The sequence below is a fragment of the Tursiops truncatus genome, chromosome 17 (genome assembly GCF_011762595.2).
Source record: "Tursiops truncatus isolate mTurTru1 chromosome 17, mTurTru1.mat.Y, whole genome shotgun sequence".
Classification (NCBI taxonomy): domain Eukaryota; kingdom Metazoa; phylum Chordata; class Mammalia; order Artiodactyla; family Delphinidae; genus Tursiops; species Tursiops truncatus.
The window spans coordinates 60,296,928-60,315,960 of record NC_047050.1 but is presented as its reverse complement, the minus strand read 5'-3'; the positions used below and the strand labels follow the sequence as shown (position 1 = coordinate 60,315,960).

The 19,033-nt window shown below is 41.4% G+C and overlaps 1 protein-coding gene across 6 annotated transcripts in view; it reads left to right on the top strand.

Moving 5' to 3' along the window:
• SNTB1 (syntrophin beta 1) overlaps positions 1-19,033 on the top strand; it is a 228,391-nt gene that overhangs the window by 91,162 nt on the left and 118,196 nt on the right. For all 6 annotated transcript variants that reach the window (XM_073794704.1, XM_073794702.1, XM_019932062.3 and 3 more), the window contains one exon: positions 7,261-7,477. In XM_073794704.1, the coding sequence (XP_073650805.1) occupies positions 7,261-7,477 (217 nt within the window). The remainder of the gene's footprint in view (positions 1-7,260; positions 7,478-19,033) is intronic.

The window sequence follows — 19,033 nt, the reverse complement described above, 5'->3', positions numbered from 1 at the left end:
TGAAGAACAAATCTCTGAAAAATCGTATCTTGGAGATCCTACTAACTTTGTCTTTCATTTGCTCAAAACTTCCGTGTTTTACAGCCAGACTTTTGTGTTAATTGCTGTGGATATAGATGAGAATATCAATTTTTTATTTTTTCTAACACTAATGAATACTTAGCATGTGCGGACCTCAATTCTAAGCCCTTTATATGTGTTAGTTCATTTAATCCTCACAGCAACTCTTTGAGGCCGGCACTACTCTTTATCCCCACTTTACAGATGGAGAAATGGAGCCACCGAAAGGTTGAGAAAATTGTCCCAAGCTCACACAGTTGGCAGGTGGCAGTGGCAAGATTTGGAACTATGCAGTGTGGTTCCAGAGTGTAGAGTTTTCACTTCTACTGTAGTCACTCAACTTTGAGGACCTTATGATTCCACCAGAGAGACCTATATGTGAACAGATAACTGCACGTGATGTGTGTTTAAATATTTGTAAAATGAACCAGCACAGTGCCTTGCGTGGCATAAGCCGTCGTCATAATGTTTAGGTCCTGATGCTGTTAATATCAGTGGGGATCGCCACAAACCGTGGTTGGAGCTTAAGGGAGGCATGCCTGGAGGACTTCAAGAAAGAAATCTTACCTGAATTGAGACTTACTTGATATTAAGAGGAGTTTGCCAGAAAGCTTTCCATGCAGAGGAAAAAACACATGTGCAAAGAACGGAGGCATGTTCAGAGAATTAAACAGTATTTCTCTATGGCTGGTCTGCAGACAATGGGGACCAAGAGGTAGTCACTGATAGGAAGTGGGCAGGGCTAGAATGGCTCTGTAGGAATTGGGACAGACCCAGGTCCTTTAGTGGGTGTCTCTTTCAGAGCAGAGTTCTATATCTGTTTGTTTATTGTCAAACACACACCCCAATCCTGCTCATATGCACTGGAATGTAAGCACCTCAAGGGCAGGCACCCAGTCTGTTTTGTTCACTGAAATAACTCCAGCACTAAAGGCCATGCCCATAGCAGGAGCTCATTAAATGTTTGTTCAGTTAATGGATAACTAAACCAATCAGCATCCTTCTGGGTGGTTGTAGGACTCATGGAATAGGATACTTTCCCTGGGTCCACCTGTCATCCCTGGTGACAATGAGCTTGCTTTGTTGAAGAGTCAAGGCAGGAGGTCACCTCAAATGACTCTGCTGTAGAAAATAGGGTAATTTTTGAGTTAGTTTTTAAAGTAGAGGCTTAGCAAATTCATAACCAGTTTATTTTAGTCCTGACTCCACATATGAAAATTCAGCATCCTCACCCACAATGTCCTTGTGACCTCATGCGAACCTTTGGTCATCCTTCAAATGTCTGAAAATCCTACCCTCAAGGACCCACCTGGCAAAATATAAGTGAAAAAAATATTGGAAAGTGAATGAAAACAATGATTCTTCTAGGCCACTGTGCCAAAGTAAAGAAAAAGTAACCTAAGTATATAAGCTCAACATAGGTTTGTTTTCATTTGTCAGGTGCCCATAGGGCTTGGTAAAAAGTCAGAAGGCACATCTGCCTGAGGCCTCAGCATTTGGCACACATTTTAACGGTGATGTTAAATGTTTAACAGCGATTTCCCAAGGGATCATCGAATGTTTGAAGGGTAGGAGCCTTATTTCCCACCCCTGACATGTGAGGAGAATGAGGTCTAGAAGGTGAAATAACTTGCCCAGGGCTGGAGAGGTAGTTAGCGACAGGGCTGGAACTGGAACCAGGTCCCTGACTCCCAGGGTCAATTCTCTTTGCAGTTCACCGCTCAGCCTCCTGAGAGATTAGCTGTAGTTTCTGAGAAGCTTATATTACCTCTTTCATCATTTCTTGGTCTTTGTGGAAATATTGATGATCTCCCTCTGCATCTTTCCTAAGATGACCCAGGAAATGGCATTAAGAGAAGTCTCTTGCGTATTTCATTGAGTCAGCAAACCCCATTGTCACCAACTTGTCCCCAATTTGCAAGTTTCACTGAAGGTCCCAATACTCAGGTTTCTTGGCTCCAGCTGAGCCTTTTCCCCTTAATCACATTAGAAAATGTACATTTCATGTTCACATCCCCTAGAGCAGTGAAATATTTCTTTTCCTCCTGTAATCTGGAAATCCCTTTTTTGGTGGTTTTGTTGTTATTTTTAAGAAGAAAACTTGCACATAACAGAGGGACTTGCTGGTTCTTCAGAAACCAGCCTGGTAGGAGAGTTGATTGGATTTGCCTAAAGCATTTCCTCATTAGTAGCCTGTGTGTGCTTTTCCTTTCAGATGTCACCTGGCCTCCTCAACAAAGATTTAATTGTGGCAACTTGGGGCCTTTGCAAACGTGGGTTTCCTGAATGTTCTTTTGAAATCTTCACAACTGGGCATCTTTCAGATGAAAAACTGGAAACATATTGAAAGTGACTTGGTGCATTATTGGTTTGGAGACCACTTCTCATTTCTCTTCTACCCCTATTTTGTAAGGGAAGATTGGAATTTTAATTGCTCAGCCATGGTTTTTAATTCATGATGCCCAGAAAGGGCATGGTTTATTAATTAGTCCTGATTATGAGGTGCCCTGAGCCTGGGCCTGGCTGCTTCTTGATCAGTTTCAACAGTTCTTTGCCTGAAATTACTGTCTGTAAGCACATGGCGGTCTAATTATGCAGACACTAGCTGTTCAGATCTGCCAGGTTAAACCCTGTATTATACATATGACAGTGCCTTAAAAGGCATTTGTTGAAATGCCAGTTTATTAGTTCAGCCTTACAAAATCCAGCTCTCTTATGTTATAGGCAAATAGCCTTTTAATTGGATGTTTTCTCCCAGTACATGAAAACGTTGGCTTAAATACACAGACACACACAGACACAGACACACACACACACACACTCATCCAGTTAATTTTTTTAAAAGTGCGAGAAACAGTATTGCTTCATGGTTAAAGGTAAGGACTCTGGAGCCAGGCTGCCTCGATTTGACTCATGTGTCTGCCACTTTCCTGCACTCTAACTTGAGTTTATGAGTTACTCTGTCTCTCTCTCTATTGCACAGTCTTTAGTAAAATGGGAATGATTGCAATGTCTGTATCCTAGGGTTGTTGTGAGGTTCAAGTGAGTTAGTACACAACAAACACTTATCAGAGTTCATGAAACCTAGTTCTTGTGTTTTTTACTGATTGCTCCAATACATTTATTTGTGGTTATATCTTATAAAATCTAATTGTGTTAAGCTGGCACGGTTAGGGATATCTCCCTGTGGCAAAAGCTAAGAATTGTCCCCTAATGTCTATTTTCTTTTTCTTCCACAGTAATAGCCTCCCCTCACACCAACTTTTAGCCAAGTTGGCATAGAATTGTCCAGAGTTAAGAGTAAATTTCTTTTCCATGTAGAAGTGGCCATGTGACTAAATTCTGGCTGATGGGTTGTAAGTAGATAGTGTGTCAGCTTCTGAAAAGTGACCCTGAAGGAAGGGTAGTGTGTCTTTGACTTTTTCCTTCTTCCTAACGATGGGAATTTGGTCACGATGGCTGGAACCCAAGCAGCCCTCTTGGGTCATTAGATGGCAGGTTAGCAATGTAGAGCAGGAAAGGAGCAGAAGCCTGAGGACCTAAAAACTTCAGGGAGCAGAGTTTCCCTAGCAGCCCTTTTCTTTCACACTAGACTTTCGGTAAAAGCAAACCTCTATATTATTTAATACACTGTAATTTGGGGCACCTATTGCTGTCAAATCTAGTCTTAGGTAACATCTTACCCTCCCTGAATTAGACCACATTCATTATTTTGATTGCAGTGTGTAGAAGTTTCGGGACACTAAGGCACAAAGAACCACAGAAAGTTTTCACACACTCTTAATTTCCTATTAGAGGCACTGCTTTACAACACCCAGACATGGCTGCAGTGCTTTTACTGTCTGAATGAGGGGACTTAGCCTCAGGCCTCAGTTGGTGATTGGAGAGGGCACCGCTTGACAGTAGAATTATGCTCATCACTGATGGCCAAATCTTGTAGAAACTACTTGTAATATCCCTCAGAAGGGATAGTCTGACAATTTTATTGCTTCCCTTGGGCCAGAAATTGTGAGCCTCCGGACAAATCCAAGACAATTTTCTTTTGCTCTCGTTGCTATACCCAAGAACAAGTTTCTCCACTTCCTACAAATATCAAAAAGAAGCAGGACTCCTAAACAAAGGAACTTTAAGCAGGATTGTGGTGGTGTTGCTAGTTCTTCCTCAGGATAGATATGGAAATAGTTCAGTGATCTTAGTGTATCTTGCTTAGGAGCAATGATGATAATCTCTTAGTCTCCTTTATTTCCTTGAAATTGAATCTTATTTTCTGGCGGTGGCAGAGATCTCAAGACTCATTTAGGGATTTTGCTGAGCCATCTTCCCAACACTGGTGAAAAGGAGAGATGACATCTAAAGCTCTCAGAGGAAACATAGGTTCTAAGGAAGAGTGTCTGATTTCATACTTGGTACATCATGAAGAGTAATGATAAATGTTCTTCTTTATCCCCCTTCCAAACTGAGGTCCAATTTTCCTTTCCTATGGAATTGTGATAGAAATTATAAATCAGAGTACATTATATAAAAGAAGGACTGTTATTCTTACCTCTACTTTTAAAAGTCCTAGCTGCCCTTTAAGGCCAAGTTCAAATGCCACCTACTCCATGAAGCATCCCTGGATTCTCACCTCCACAATGCTCACCCCCTACTCCAGCCAGAAGGATAATAATACAATCAAAGTAGAATCTTCAATCTCAGCTGATACTTGAATTTCCCATATATGAATAAGTATAAGTCTACAATATACAAAGCTAAGCAGAGTTCTAGCTACTGCAAAAGCATTTTAGCGATGGAAATTCAGTACCTTCAAAAGAGAATTTATTTATTCCAGTTTTTAGACAGCTTAATTCTGTCCCACTAAATTTTCTGCATTTGTTTATAGGTATGTCTGTGCTCCTCTTTAAATACACTGCCCAGAAATAAACAATATTCCTTGAAATACACTGTCCCTGAATCACCTTTCTTCTTCTGTTACTGCAACCTGTGCTAACAGGTTTGCAGCAACCATGGAGCTGTTTTCTCCCAGTTGCACTTATATTCAGTGAAAATTCTGAAGTCTTCTTTTTAAATATGTGTTGGTGCTAAATGACATCTCCTCTGTCTTAAATTCATGTGGCTGGTTTTGAAATTTAGTTTGGGTCCTCCAATATATAGATCCATATTGCATGCATGTGGGTATGTTTGGTCTGCTTATTAAAGTGTTGCAAACCTAACCTGTCACTCAAGCCCCTAGATCCATTTGTCTGATGAATTCTTCCAAGGTCCTTTATTCTTATTATAGCTCATTCTGCTTTATGCCACAGTTCATGTACTTGTTTTATGCAACTGTCTTAGGTGGGGTTCCCTAGAAGCAGAGCCTCTGTCTGGGGAATCGGGCAGCAGCTCTATGGTCTCCCAGGTTTGACGGCTTCTGATGGTCCAAGAGCAGTTTTCCAGAGCAGGAGAGTAGCTAAGAATTGTTCTCAGCCAACACACAGCAGCTAGGATATAGGTGCCCTAGCTGCTGAAAAGGATCTGCCGGGACACCAACAGCACCCACTACAGTCAGCCATGATTTTGTAACTCCTAAGTATGGAAGCCACGTATTGTTTATTCCTGCAGTCTCCATGAACCTGAGTCCAAGTCTTACACAGGGAAGGCACTAGTTTGTGGAATTGAATCACCAGAGATCTGGAGGAAGTGCCCCCTGGTTTGCACCCATTCCAATCCACTGCCATTTGTAATAACAAATACCTCTAAGGGACTTACCATGTAAGTGACAGAGAGAAGGATATGGAAGCTTATATTGCATATTCCAAGAATCCAGTTTCCCTGTCCACTTGAAAGGACCAAATGCTTAAATTTAGAATTGGCAAATACCACCTTAGTAAGCATATCAAAGAGCAGAATTTTAGTCTGCTCCATTCAGCTTTTAAACGATTTTGTTTCTTTAAATTTTATAAAGTAATATATGCATATGGCTAAACATGAGAATGGTATAAAAGAGTAAGAAATGAATAGTAAAGGTCTATTTTTCCATCGTCTTGACTTGCAGTTCCACTCCTAGAGCTAACTACCGTTAACATTTTCTTGGATTTCTATCCAGAAATGGTTGTAGCTATACGAGGATAAATATCTATGATTTTATACACAAAATGAGTACAGTATATGCACTGTTCTCTAAAGTTTTTTTAGACTGTTAATAGATCTTAGAGGTTTTTCTACATCAACGCCTCTATAGCTATCTCATTTTTTTTTAATGAATGTATAAACGTCTTACAATTTATTTAACCTGTCCTCTTTCTTTTTAGTGGACATTTAGGTTGTTTCTAGTTTTTGGCTTATACAAGTAATATTTTTGCCATCACAGATTTTTACCATTACAAAATAAGTGTTCTTCTATGTATTTCTTTGCATATATGTTCTTTTTTAAAAATTTTTTTAAATTTTATTTATTTATTTTTGGCTGTGTTGGGTCTTCGTTGCTGTGCACAGGCTTTTCTCTATTTGCAGCAAGCAGGGGCTACTCTTCATCACGGTGCGCAGGCTTCTCATTGCGGTGGCGGAGCATGGCCTCTAGATGCATGGGCTTCAGTAGTTGTGTCATGCGGGCTCAGTAGTTGTGGCTTGAGGGCTCTAGAGCGCAGACTTGGTAGTTGTGGCGCATGGGCGTAGCTGCTGTGTGGCACGTGGGATCTTCCCAGACCGGGGATCGAACCTGTGTCCCCTGCATTGGCAGGCGATTCTTAACCACTAAGCCACCAGGGAAGTCCCTGCATATATGTTCTTAATACTATTAAATTGAAAAGCCTATCCCTGAGTCTCAACAGAATAATGGAGACGTGGATAGTTAATGTGGCCACCAGATTCCCTACATCTATACTGAATAACTGTGTGTCTTTTAGCCTAAGATATGCTTTCTCACTCTCTGCCCATTTGTTTTTCAGCCTCTTTCCCAGAATGCACCTCATAATCAGAAAAGATAGAAATTGTCATAATTGAAAAAAGCTGAGAGTAATTCTCAAGTTCAGGTTATCCTTATGGCAAGTTCTAAAAACCACGTCGGTACATAATTTAAGGAATAGAAATTTTGAATCTTGTTCAGATTTTAAGAGTCTCTGTTTAAGAGCTTATCTAATACAAGTTTCAAAAATGCCATCAGACTTTCCAGAAATTCAGCCCTGATGTACTGAAAAGTGCTTACTGTTGTCTTTTTGCTTGCAGTGAAGTATATGCGGGAAGCCACACCCTACGTGAAGAAAGGCTCCCCAGTATCCGAGATCGGGTGGGAAACGCCTCCGCCAGAATCCCCTCGGTTAGGCGGCGGGTCCTCAGATCCTCTGTCATCGCAGTCCTTCTCCTTCCATAGAGACCGGAAAAGCATCCCTCTCAAGATGTGCTTCGTCACTCGGAGCATGGCCTTGGCTGACCCTGAGAACAGGTAAGGGTGGCTAACGGCCTCCTCCGTATCTCACTGCTCTTTGGCCTCTGCAGCTGAAAGAGAGCTTTTATCAGGTTGTACTTGTGTCTGGAAACACTGGACGGTTTCCAAAGAATAGCCTGAAAGGACCACGATGCAGGAATGTATATGTCAAGCTAGGCCTCCCTCTCTTTCTTCCTCCATCCTTCTTTTTCTTCCTTTTATCCTCATGAAGAATCTGTATACTAAGCTCTGGTTCTGGAAAGAGTTGAATCAGTGGAGTCAGGATCTTATGTGTCTTCCCTGGGTCTGCCTCTGCCAGTATATGGAACTTTGGGCAAGTCTCTCGGAGCACTGAACCTCAGTTTTGTCGTATGTAAAATGGAAATAGTTGAAATCAATGCCTCGTTGAGTTGTGAAGATTCAATGAGGAAATCCATGTGAACTGCTAAGCCCAGGAAAACCTTCCATGAATCTAAGCTATATAATACTATGTATTATTCCTATTGGTTTTTTTTTTTTTGGCTACACCATGCAGCATATGGGATCTTAGTTCCCTTACCAGAGCTCGAACCCCTGCCCCCTGCATTGGAAGCACAGAGTCTTAACCACTGGACCACCAGGGAAGTCCCCAGTACTATGTATTGTTGATGTTAGGTAACAATAAGCAACTAGGCCTCTCTGGGCCTCGGTGTTCTCAACTGTGTACTTGGAGGGTTTGATGAGAGCATCCTTAACACTTTTCGGCTCTGAAGCGCTCTTTATCCTCCAGAGAGAAAAAGGAGTGGCCTCGATCCAAGCCTGGAGTGCTATTTCCCAAAGCCTGTACATGACATCTTTGCCACAGGAGAGATATATAACCCAATCCATGGCAATTAGAAGGAATCCAGGCAAGATGAGCCAGTATTTGGGGTCCCTATTCCCCCCAAAGTTTTCCTTTATCTCTGCTGACAGAAAACATACATCTGGAAGGAAAATAAAAGACGTGTAGAGAAGAGAGAGAGAAATTGAGCCAGAGAAGGGGGAATCGTGGTGACCTTTGCATCCTCATTCAAATGCTAGAAAAAGAAACAGCTCGACTGGCCCTTATTTACAAATGAGTGGGACAGCTGCAACCCCACCCCAACCCAACGAGGAAGTATTTGGCTGGGTTCCGAGCTGCTGATGGGGAAAACCCAAAGGAAATAAGAGCAGGGAGAAAGTTGCCTCCTTGGCTCACAGCTGAGTGCTTTTTTTGTTCTCTTCCCAGTAAACTTATGCTAAGGAAGCTGCTAGCCCTTCTGACCCCAGTCAGCTGCAGGGTCTACCCTGCTCCCCGCCCGTCAGTTCTATCTGCATAGGGATCAGAGATCAGCCATTGTATGAGCGAGCCAGGGGGTATTAGCAAAAGATGAATCTGAGAAGGCAGATTGGGAAGGAGGCAGAATTCTTAGATGGTCCATTCCCACCCGTTCTCTGTTTTGCTTCCCCTCCCCCCAATTTCTACCACTTTCCTGGGCCTCCAGTTGACATCCTGGTTCCTGAGTTTCCTCTTCCCTGGGCTTTTACCCACTCAGTCAAACAAGTCCTTTCTCCCAAGGGTCTGAGGTCTAAGGTTTCAGATCTGATGAATTCATAATTTATCCAGTGGCTATCTTGTGCTGGGCAGCATGCTAATTACTTCAACCCAGAGACTGCAAAGTGGCAGCCTTTAGGTGTCCCCAGCCCACAGATATGTTTTTTTAGTGGTCTATCTAGGGTTGCAAAGAAATTTGAATTAGTTGTTACATTGAATAGTCAGAAAATTTCGCATTAAAAAGCCAGATTTCTGGACTTCCCTGGTTGTCCAGCGGTTAAGACTGTGTGGTTCCACCGCAGCGGGCACAGTTTCAATTCCTGGTCAGGGAACTAAGATCCCGCATGCTGCATGGTGCACCCCCCAAAAAAAAGAAAAGAAAAAAAAAAGGTTTCTGCAACTTTCACATGGGCTATAAGAAATTACTTTATTAAAAAAAAAAGCCAGATTTCTAGAAAAATAAGAAGATCTAATGATATCATTAGGCCTATATTGCTGCAGGCAGGCCTCCCATCTATAGGAGCCCAGTAGAGTCTTATCCTTTGAAAAGGGAATGAACTCTCCTAGTCACTCCTTTTGCCTTACACTTAGGGGATTCCGTTAATTACCTGCCTGGGTCTTCGCATTTCCTGCCTTGTCCTTGAATTTGTAATCATGTTTAGTCCTCTGAGTTTCTAACATCATCCCCACTCTACAGATAAAAATAACTGAGGCTCAGGGCTTACGTAAGTTCCTGTGGTCATATAGTTAATGTATGATACAACTGGTCTTTAATGTCATGCCTATAGAATGGGTGACAGTGTCAGTTTACCATTCCCAGAAAAATACAGAGACTAGAAAACTCGGGATATTGTAGAAGTGGTTAATACATTAGGGAGAGAGTTTGAGTAGATGATTTCTAGGGTTCCTTTCAACGGTGGACTTACATGCTATCATATTTCTCCCAATCATTTAATTACATTGTAAAGAATATTTGGGGAGATATCAGGCCTTAGTTCAAATATTGGAAGCTTCATTTTGTCAAGCCAGTAGAGAGGATGCATTTAAAAAAATTTTATATTATTGAAGTATCGTTGATTTACAATGTTGTGTTAATTTCTGCTACACGGCAAAGTGATTCAGTTATACATATATATACATTCTTTTCCATATTCTTTTCCGTTATGGTTTATCACAAGATATTGAATATAGTTCCCATTTTTAAACTTTTATATCGGTGCTCTTCAAGTTGACCATTGATAAGTGTATGTAGGGCCTCCTAGGTGGTAAGGGAAAGCCGGTCCTGCTGGGGTGTGAGAACCAGTAGGGCAAGACTGAAAAAGAGAATCCAGCTAAGCCAGAGGGTCCAGGAGGGGATTTTGGTCCAAACAGATACAAAACTGCTGACAGTAAATTAACCTTTCACAATGTGCCTGTGTATCAAATCACCATGATGTGAACTTTAAATATCTTACAATTTTGTCCGTTATACCTCATTAAAACAGAAAAAAAGAAAAAAACCCCCAAAGACTAGGGGTTTAATTGAGTCTTGACCCTGGTTGAATAAAAGAAGAAAAGAAAAAAGAAACATATTTTATGGAACTCCAGTCACATGCCGGGCAGAGTATAATGTACCAGTCAGAAATATGGACTCTGCAAAATTCAACTCTGTGCTGAGTATGAGACACACCTAACACAAAGTGATTTTAAAAGGCCAAAAATATAGGCTGGGCAGATTATATAAGGCAAATGCAAACTAACAGCAAAAACAGAAAGCATCAGTTTTGATCTTGATATGTGACAGGGTAAAGTGCAGACTGAAAAGCACAGAACAAGACAAAGAAGAACTGGTTTATGTTAAAGGCCAGAGTTCACAAGGACCAGAATTCAGCAGTTATGCATGCACATCAGGTGACACAGCAGCAACCTTTACAGCAAAATATGCAGAAAATGCAAGAAGAAATAGAAGCATACTAAAATTAGGTAGTTCAATACTACTCTCAATCCAAGACAAGGCAATTGGACAAAAGATAAACAAAGATACAGAAGACCCAAATGACATAATTAAGGGATGTCTGGACACATCACAGTCTTTGTACCCTGATAATAAAGAGTACACTTTTTTTTTCTAATCCACATAGAACATTCACAAATTAACCATAGATTGTCACAAAAAAAAGCAGTAAGTTCCATAAGGTAGAAGTAATACAAACAACATCCTCTGATGATTGTGGAATAAAACTAGAAAATCAATAACTAAACCAAAGCACAGAAAGCCTTTCTTCATGGAGTTTCAAAAGCTCTCTCTGAAATAAATAACTCTTGGGTCAAAAGGGAAATAGAAACTGAAAGTGTACCATTTTTAAAAATAATGAAAATTATGCAAATATTAAATATAAAAGGGAAAGAAGTTGAAAGGGAGAGTGTTGCCTCTTCTGTCAGCTAGATCTACGGTGGAATCTTAGCTCCACCACTTACGTGTGAATTTAAGCAAGTATCTCATTTAATCCCGATAACAACCCTAGCTCATAAGTACTCTAATCTCTATTTTATGGACAACGAAACTTCGTTCAGAAACAAGAGTTGAAGCCAACGGGAAATCTGAGATTCAGACCCAGGCCTGGCTGGCACCAAGCTCAGTTTCTTAAACATGACACCCCATTGCTTCCGATTTTAGCGCCTGGCAGAACAGCTCACCTGAACTGTAAGCACCATGACCAGGAATTAACAGTCTCCTGGATGCTAAAACCTCAGCATCTTGGGGCTAATCCCCTCGGTTGGTGACACACAGCTACTCATAGTTTGCATTAAAAGCTCTAATGTTCGGGCTTCCCTGGTGGCGCAGTGGTTGAGAGTCCGCCTGCCGATGCAGGGGACACGGGTTCATGCCCAGGTCCAGGAGGATCCCACATGCCGCGGAGCGGCTGGGCCCGTGAACCATGACTGCTGAGCCTGTGCTTCCGGAGCCTATGCTCCACAACGGGAGAGGCCACTGCAGTGAGAGGCCCGCGTACAGCAAAAAAAAAAAAAAAAAAAAAAGCTCTAATGTTCAATTTCTCAAATTGAAACAGCCATAGAACAGCAGGTAGCATTGCTGCTCTTTGTGTAAAAAAGGTCACCCAGCAGGCACTGAATACACAAGAATATGTCACTGCTAGTGTTGGTTGTCAATGATTACAATAGTTCTTTTGCCACCTCGTAAATATCTCCTGTGTTTCACAGTCAGCTCTTTGCCATCATGGCCACTGCCCTAGTCCAGGCCCAGACTATCCCAAGTCCTCTGGACTATTGGAACATATTTTCTACTGGATGCTTCCAAGGTTCTAGTTTGCCCCTCCCCCATCCCCTAGCATCTACCCTACTCTCAGCTAGTTAAGGGAGTGTGAAACACTCAAAATTTATCCATTTGGTCAACGTGGCTTCCGTCACCTTCACTAATCATGAAACTCTTCAGTATTGCATAAAATCACCATGAGATTTTGGATCTTTCCTAACTGTCCAGCGCCTCTGCATCTCATCCGTTATGCTCCAGGAACCCTTCAACAATTTCTGCACACCCTACACTTGCCACCCTGACAGCTTCCTAGTCACCCTTTAAGCCTCAACACAGGGGTAGCACAGGTCCTGCTAAACATTGTATATAGATCCATTCATGATAGCATCCTTTATAATGACTTGTGATTTTTTTTTCCTAACATGATTACCCAGTTCTTAAAGCCAGAGGACCCTTGAGGTCTGGGATTCCCCATGCTTTTACTTTGATATCCCAGCTTTCTAAAAATTATTATGAAGAGAGGGAAGCAGCAAGTGATAGAGTAAATGGAGGGAAATATTAACAGTAGGTACACCTGGGTATTCATATATTCTTGGCACAATTGCTAATTTTCCAAGTTTTCTCTAAACTTGAAATTATTTCCAAATAAAAAGTTAAAGAAAAATCCACACACTGCCAAAAATAAGAATCCCAGCTTTCTAGAACATTGCTTGATATAAAGCAGGCATTCAAAAATATACGATGTTAATAAATGATAAATGGCATATTTATCTGCCCAGTTTTGCTATTCTTACCTTTTTCAAAAACTTCTTTTTAAAAAAATCTTCTACTAAATATTCTTGCAAATAAAAGAAAAAGCACGGTTCTATCCTGCCACGCTCAGCAAATTTAAACCAAGACAATTCATTAACCAAGCCCGTTGAAAGCAGATGGACCAATGCAGTGGGTGTTATACAAAGCTTTGTGCATGACTCTGTGTACTAGTAACAGATCCCACTGAAGATCTTCATGGTTAAATTACAGAGCACACAATCTTTCTTGAAAAACAGTGCACATCTCTAGTTATAGCACATAAGTGAAAAATGCACAGAAAGCGTCGTTGTGGTTTCAAATGGAAAAGCTCCACTCATCACACCATGATTCAGAGGGATGGGATCTCGTAAATCCTACAAGACCCATGGATTTGTTCCCACAAAGTGCCCTTGGTGATATCCCCATAATCCAGTGCCCAAGCTTCTGCCACAGAGGATCAGAAACCTAATTGGAGGCACAGTGACGTTGGATCCATCTCTAAGGGGTGGACTCATATTAACCAAGCAAACTAGGGTTCACTTGTAACGGGCAGTGCAGTTGTCAAACAGATGTAAACACCTGCATGGGAGGATCTGTGTGTCCCCGTTAGGGGCAGGCCGTATTAGAAGACAAATGTAAATAATAAGCAGAATACCAGAACTCCAAGTAACAAAAACACCGTGGACTTTCAAGGCAACCTAAGCAATGCATTCTCTCCATGTAGGCCAGCTATGTGAGAAATTAGATTGTCACCAAGGTTATCAGTACAAGATACGCCAATCGACCATAAGAAGTATATTTTCCATGAGGAAGCTGGAAGCTGTCCTCTCCTACATCAGAAGAGCTTTGCCACGTGGCCGTTATGTTAATTTCTGCTCTACTCAGACTCCCATCTCCTTTGGTCTGTATGTAAATGGCCCGGGGTTCCCCCAAGTGGCTCTCCACTGTCCCCTTAATTTCACATGATCTTATACCTGATGGGGATCAGAACAGTGGACTGAATTTTTGCTGATCAAATTATATGATTTTCCAGCCCTGGCTCCCTGAATTTGCTCCAGTATCCCCTGGTTCAGAGTTTTAGGTGATCCCAAATACTTCAGTTACACATTTATAAACAGATGGTCTTTTAGTGACCCCCAGCGGAACAGTAATCATTTTACTGGTTTCACCTTATTTTCTCCTTTTCCCACTGTCTGGGGACACATTATTTTCGTTCCCCCCCCCCCCCCCGCCATATCTTATGTAGAATTCTAAACTATACTCTTTAAACTTAGAATACTAGTGAAAAATCCTCTCCTGTAGTACATCCAGAAAGAAGATTCATGAGGTACTTATAACCACCTTGTTTCCACAGTAAGTCCTTGCGTATGAAAAGTGTTTCTCCTGTTAAGAGGCTCACAAAACATGTATTTTCTTGGTTCGGTTTTCTTCACTCTTGGTTGGACACATCATGGTGGCCTCATAACTGAAAATACCACCAGCAGATCATGATTGATGTTACATTTTGGAAACAAAGGAAAAATGAAAAATCAATTATATTGGTGCTGTAGTAAGTGGACACAGTTTAAATATCTAAAACAGAGGCCCAGATTAACTAATATCAATGAATAAAACTCTAGATTGAAGTTAGAAAATGTGAGTTTGAATCCCAATTCTGTTACTTATTCCCTTTAACTTGAGACAGATTATCTAATCTCTCTGATTCCCAGGTTCATCTATAAAATATGCTTTAAAATACTGACCAGATAAGATTGTTGTGATGATTAGATGACTTAATGTAGATATCCTCTAATTCCTGGCAGCATAACCATGGCATAAATGCAGCTTTCGATCAAAATATCCTTATTCCTGCGTGCAAGAGGGGTGGGGGGAGTTTTTTCCAGCAGAGAAGTTTCCAGGTGATCTCCCCAAGCTGTTGAGCAGAGGCTGTTTTGTAAGACATTCTTTCACAGAGGGGTTTAGCCTTTTGAGACGTCTGGCTCTCTGCAGAAACTTCAGTTCCAGTTTCCCAACTCCTGGGCTCACGAAGCCTTAGCTGTCATTTATGTATCAAGACGGTCCTCAGCCCCCCACCACTACCTGATGCACTCTCTGACACCACCCCACTCCACCCCGTTTCATCAGGGATGCCTCATGGTCAGACTGAATATTCACCCTCCTGGTTTTCAATGCCCTTGTACCCTTTTTTTTATACCTCGGAGTTTCCTTTTCTTTCTTGCAAGCTCAGTATTACATTAAAACATAAAGAAGCAAACTTTTCTTATTATATCTTATCCAGCATATCTAGGTGTTCATAGCAGAAGGGTTTCTGAATCTGTGTAGACCACCGTTGTGCTGGAACGGGAAGCCTCCTCTCATGACTGCAGACTTGCTTGTAATTGGCCATGTGTATCATGAACAAAAGTCAATGTTCTATTTTTTCAACTTATTTAGAAAAACAAGTTAAACTTTACCATCATGTTGAAAACTAAAAACAAACAATTTGAGTATTAACCTTTGGATGATCTACCACTTTCATTTGAAAATGTGGGCTTCCCTCTACCACCAAGAGCACAATTTTGGTCATGCTTATTCATCTGTCTATACCTGTCCGTTTAGCTATCTATCTATCTATCCATCTCTGTATCCATCTACTTATTTATCATCTTCATCAATCACATATCTATCTATATCTATCTATCTATCTAGTCATCTCTCTATCCATCTACTTATTTATCATCTTTATCAATCACATTATCTATCTATCTATCTATCTTTCTTTCTACCTATCTTGCTCTCTGTTCTTGTCTCTTACTCAGACAAGCCCAGTGAACTATTTTGTTACTGTAGGAAGAATACACATAAAACAAGAGATGGCCTTGGTGTTTGTTTCAACTGTGCTCACATTCTGCATTTGGGAAATATAGGAAATGGAATATATACTATTATTTCAACAATTTGTTTAAAGATAATGGGAAGGGGAAATTCAGGGAGATTGGGCTGAATTAGTCAGAAATCTGACATAGGAAATAAAGTCCTAATCAGTTGTATTGTTTTTAAGTGTACATAGTGAGACAAAGGAGGCATGCCTCACAGCATTCATAAAACAGACCTAAGAAAATAGGTAAGATGCTCCCTTTTTAAAGTTATTTTAAATGAAAGTTTAAATTTTATCAAAAAACAATAAAGGCAGATAGTTTAAAAATCAAATAAATCTAAAAGATTTGTTTTACAAAAAAAGCAATGGATTCTTACCATTAATCTGCAGCCCATTTGTAAACCAATCCAGAGACTCATGTCTGAGATCTGGGAAATTTCCTCATATTATTTATTTGATAAAATTCTCCTCTGTTTTCTTTGTTCTTTCTCTCTGCCTCCCGTGTTGGAAGGATATTGGACCTCCTAGATTGATTTTCTAAGTCTGTTTCTTTCTCTATTTCCACCATATTTTTTTACTTTATTTTTTGACCGTTCTCATGAATATATCTTGTTTAAATTTCAGCTATTATATTTTAGCTCTTTTTGTTCTCTGAATGTTCTTTTTTAAGAGAATTTTGTTCTTGTTTTATGGATCCCATATTTTCTCTTACTTCTTGTAGACTATTAATTAGTTTTGTTTATTTTTCATTGTGCTCTTTGTTTCTCCAGTTACCTTATTTCTGCTTGTTTCGATTTCATATTCCTTGCTGGAGGTTTTCCTCAAATGGCTGGTGACCCATTGCTATCTGTTCATTTTTTACATGGAGAGACTAAGAAGCCTGTGGGAACCTATGTGTGTGAGGAGTGGGGCTTAATCATTGTTGAGAATTCATGCACAGTTGCTGCCTGCTGAGTCAGCCATCCTAAGAGGCCCCTTCTGATTCTGCAAATGTTGGTGTTTGGAAGTTTGAGTTACTTAGGGGAGAACCATCTAGTCTTTCTGTGGGTGTGGGTGGTGGGAAGAGTGGAGAACCTCCCTCTGCCAGCTTTCTCACTGTCCCACCACTCAGCTTGCAGACCTCACACAGGACCCTTGTTTTGAGCCCTGCATCATCCCCAGTCCTCTCTCTGGAGGTTCCAAGCCGCTGCAGGTTTGCAGATCCAAGGGGCTCACACTTCACTGAAATCCTGTCTTCAGCCCTTCAAATTGTAAATTCCTTGCCTCTTAGTAAGGAATTAAGAGGAATTCCTTGCCTCTGACTCTGTAGTCAGTTACCTGGTTCCACTGCCGTCGGTCCTTCACACATGCATTGAACTCTTGCCTCTCTTATTTTCTTGTGGGTTTTATACCTATTTTACTGTCTTTTTCCTGGGATCTTTTAAGGGAGGGGAGATGAACATGGGTGGCCAAGCCACTATGTTTTTCCCAGTGAGAACCCTTACACGATTTGCATCTTTGTATACAACAGGGTGCACCAAAGGTTCATTTTAATGAGCTTAAAAAACATTTTCATAGCCTTGTTATTTTTAAGAAAATCAGTTTCCTCCATAGATACACTTCAGGACTGTATTCATCCTAATTATCATCCATTTTTAACCAGTGGGAGATGAATTAGTAAGGCTTCCCTGGCAATGGTAAGCAAGTTACAAAAGGGAATTCCAACTATCCTTAGTTAGCCTTGAGAAAAAGAGTTGAGGAGAAGACTTGCCAAGCATGGTTCTGTGATTTCATCAATACACCAGTAAAATGAGTTCATTTTAGTCCATTCCTGTGCCTCTAAACACCATTCCAGGAAAATCTCAGTTTCCCCTCTTCTAAGAGCACTTTGGGACATTGAACTTGACCATCTGGGTGCTGAGAGATTTTTGCTAATGTTGACTCTCAATATTTAGGTCTTGATCCTTTGCTCTTGATTCATTAATTGAACTCCATTTGGTTTGCAAAAAGCTGCCCCAGGATTTCCAGCTGAGATAATGAAGCTTCTGAAAATAACTCCAGTGCTCTCACGCAGGCGTTCTCTATTCAAGCAGGCATCACCTACCGGGCAATGGGGACAAGGGGGAGAGAGGGAGGCTCACAGAGCAGTCCCTGCCCTTCTGTCCTTTGACGCATGCGTGGAATTTTATTCTCCTTAGTAGAGGATGGGTTTGGGGCACAAAGAGCTGCAGACGCATTTAGAACAACACCCACTTGGATATACAGAGCCTGTGACTGTTGAGAGATACTCTGTTTCTAAATAATAGGAATTTTGACATTGCCCAGTCCTTCAAACCAGGTTGAGATTTCCTTCCTTCTCTTAATTTCAACTTTTAAATAGATAGTTTTGATCATTCTTTGCTAGATGTTGAAGCGGCAGCAATGACAGAGCTCTTGCCCTGACACAGCTTACTGTCAGGTGGGAAATAGGTACAAGCATGCCGGCAATTACAAAACAATACTACGGAAGGGTGACGAGAGAAGCGAGGGTGCTGTAGGAGCTGTCTCATGGGACAACTACCTAATCCAAAGTTCTGGTTTTGGAGGGGGTGGGTGCAGGCAATAAGGGGTGATTGTCGGAGGCGGTGATGTCTATGCTGAGACTTGAACCATAAAATAGAAGTTAGTCAGGCCAAAGGTCACTGCAGGGAGGCAGAGAAGGGATTCTTGGCAAAGGAAATAGTATGAGTCTAGGCACCAAGGCAAGAAAAGACATAGTTCTGATAAAGAACTGGAAGAAATCGGTCTCTTTGGAGCAGTCGATGAGAAGACTGTGTCAAGAGTCTGGAAGGGGGCTTCCCTGGTGGCCCAGTGGTTAAGACTCTGCGCTCCCAATGCAGGGGGCCTGGGTTCGATCCCTGGTCGGAGAACTAGATCCCGCGTGCATGCCACAACTAAGAGTTCACGTGCTGCAACTAAAGATCCCGCGTGCCACAACCGAGACCCAGAGCAGCCAAAAAAAAAGAGTCTGGAAAGGTTGTCACAATCTGAGCTAAGCCATTTTATGGTTAGACTTCATCCTGGGAGGGTCTGGAGCAGTGGAACAACAGGACAGAGATCCCTCGGGCCTCACGGTGAAGCAGGGGCTGGAAGCGGAAGGCA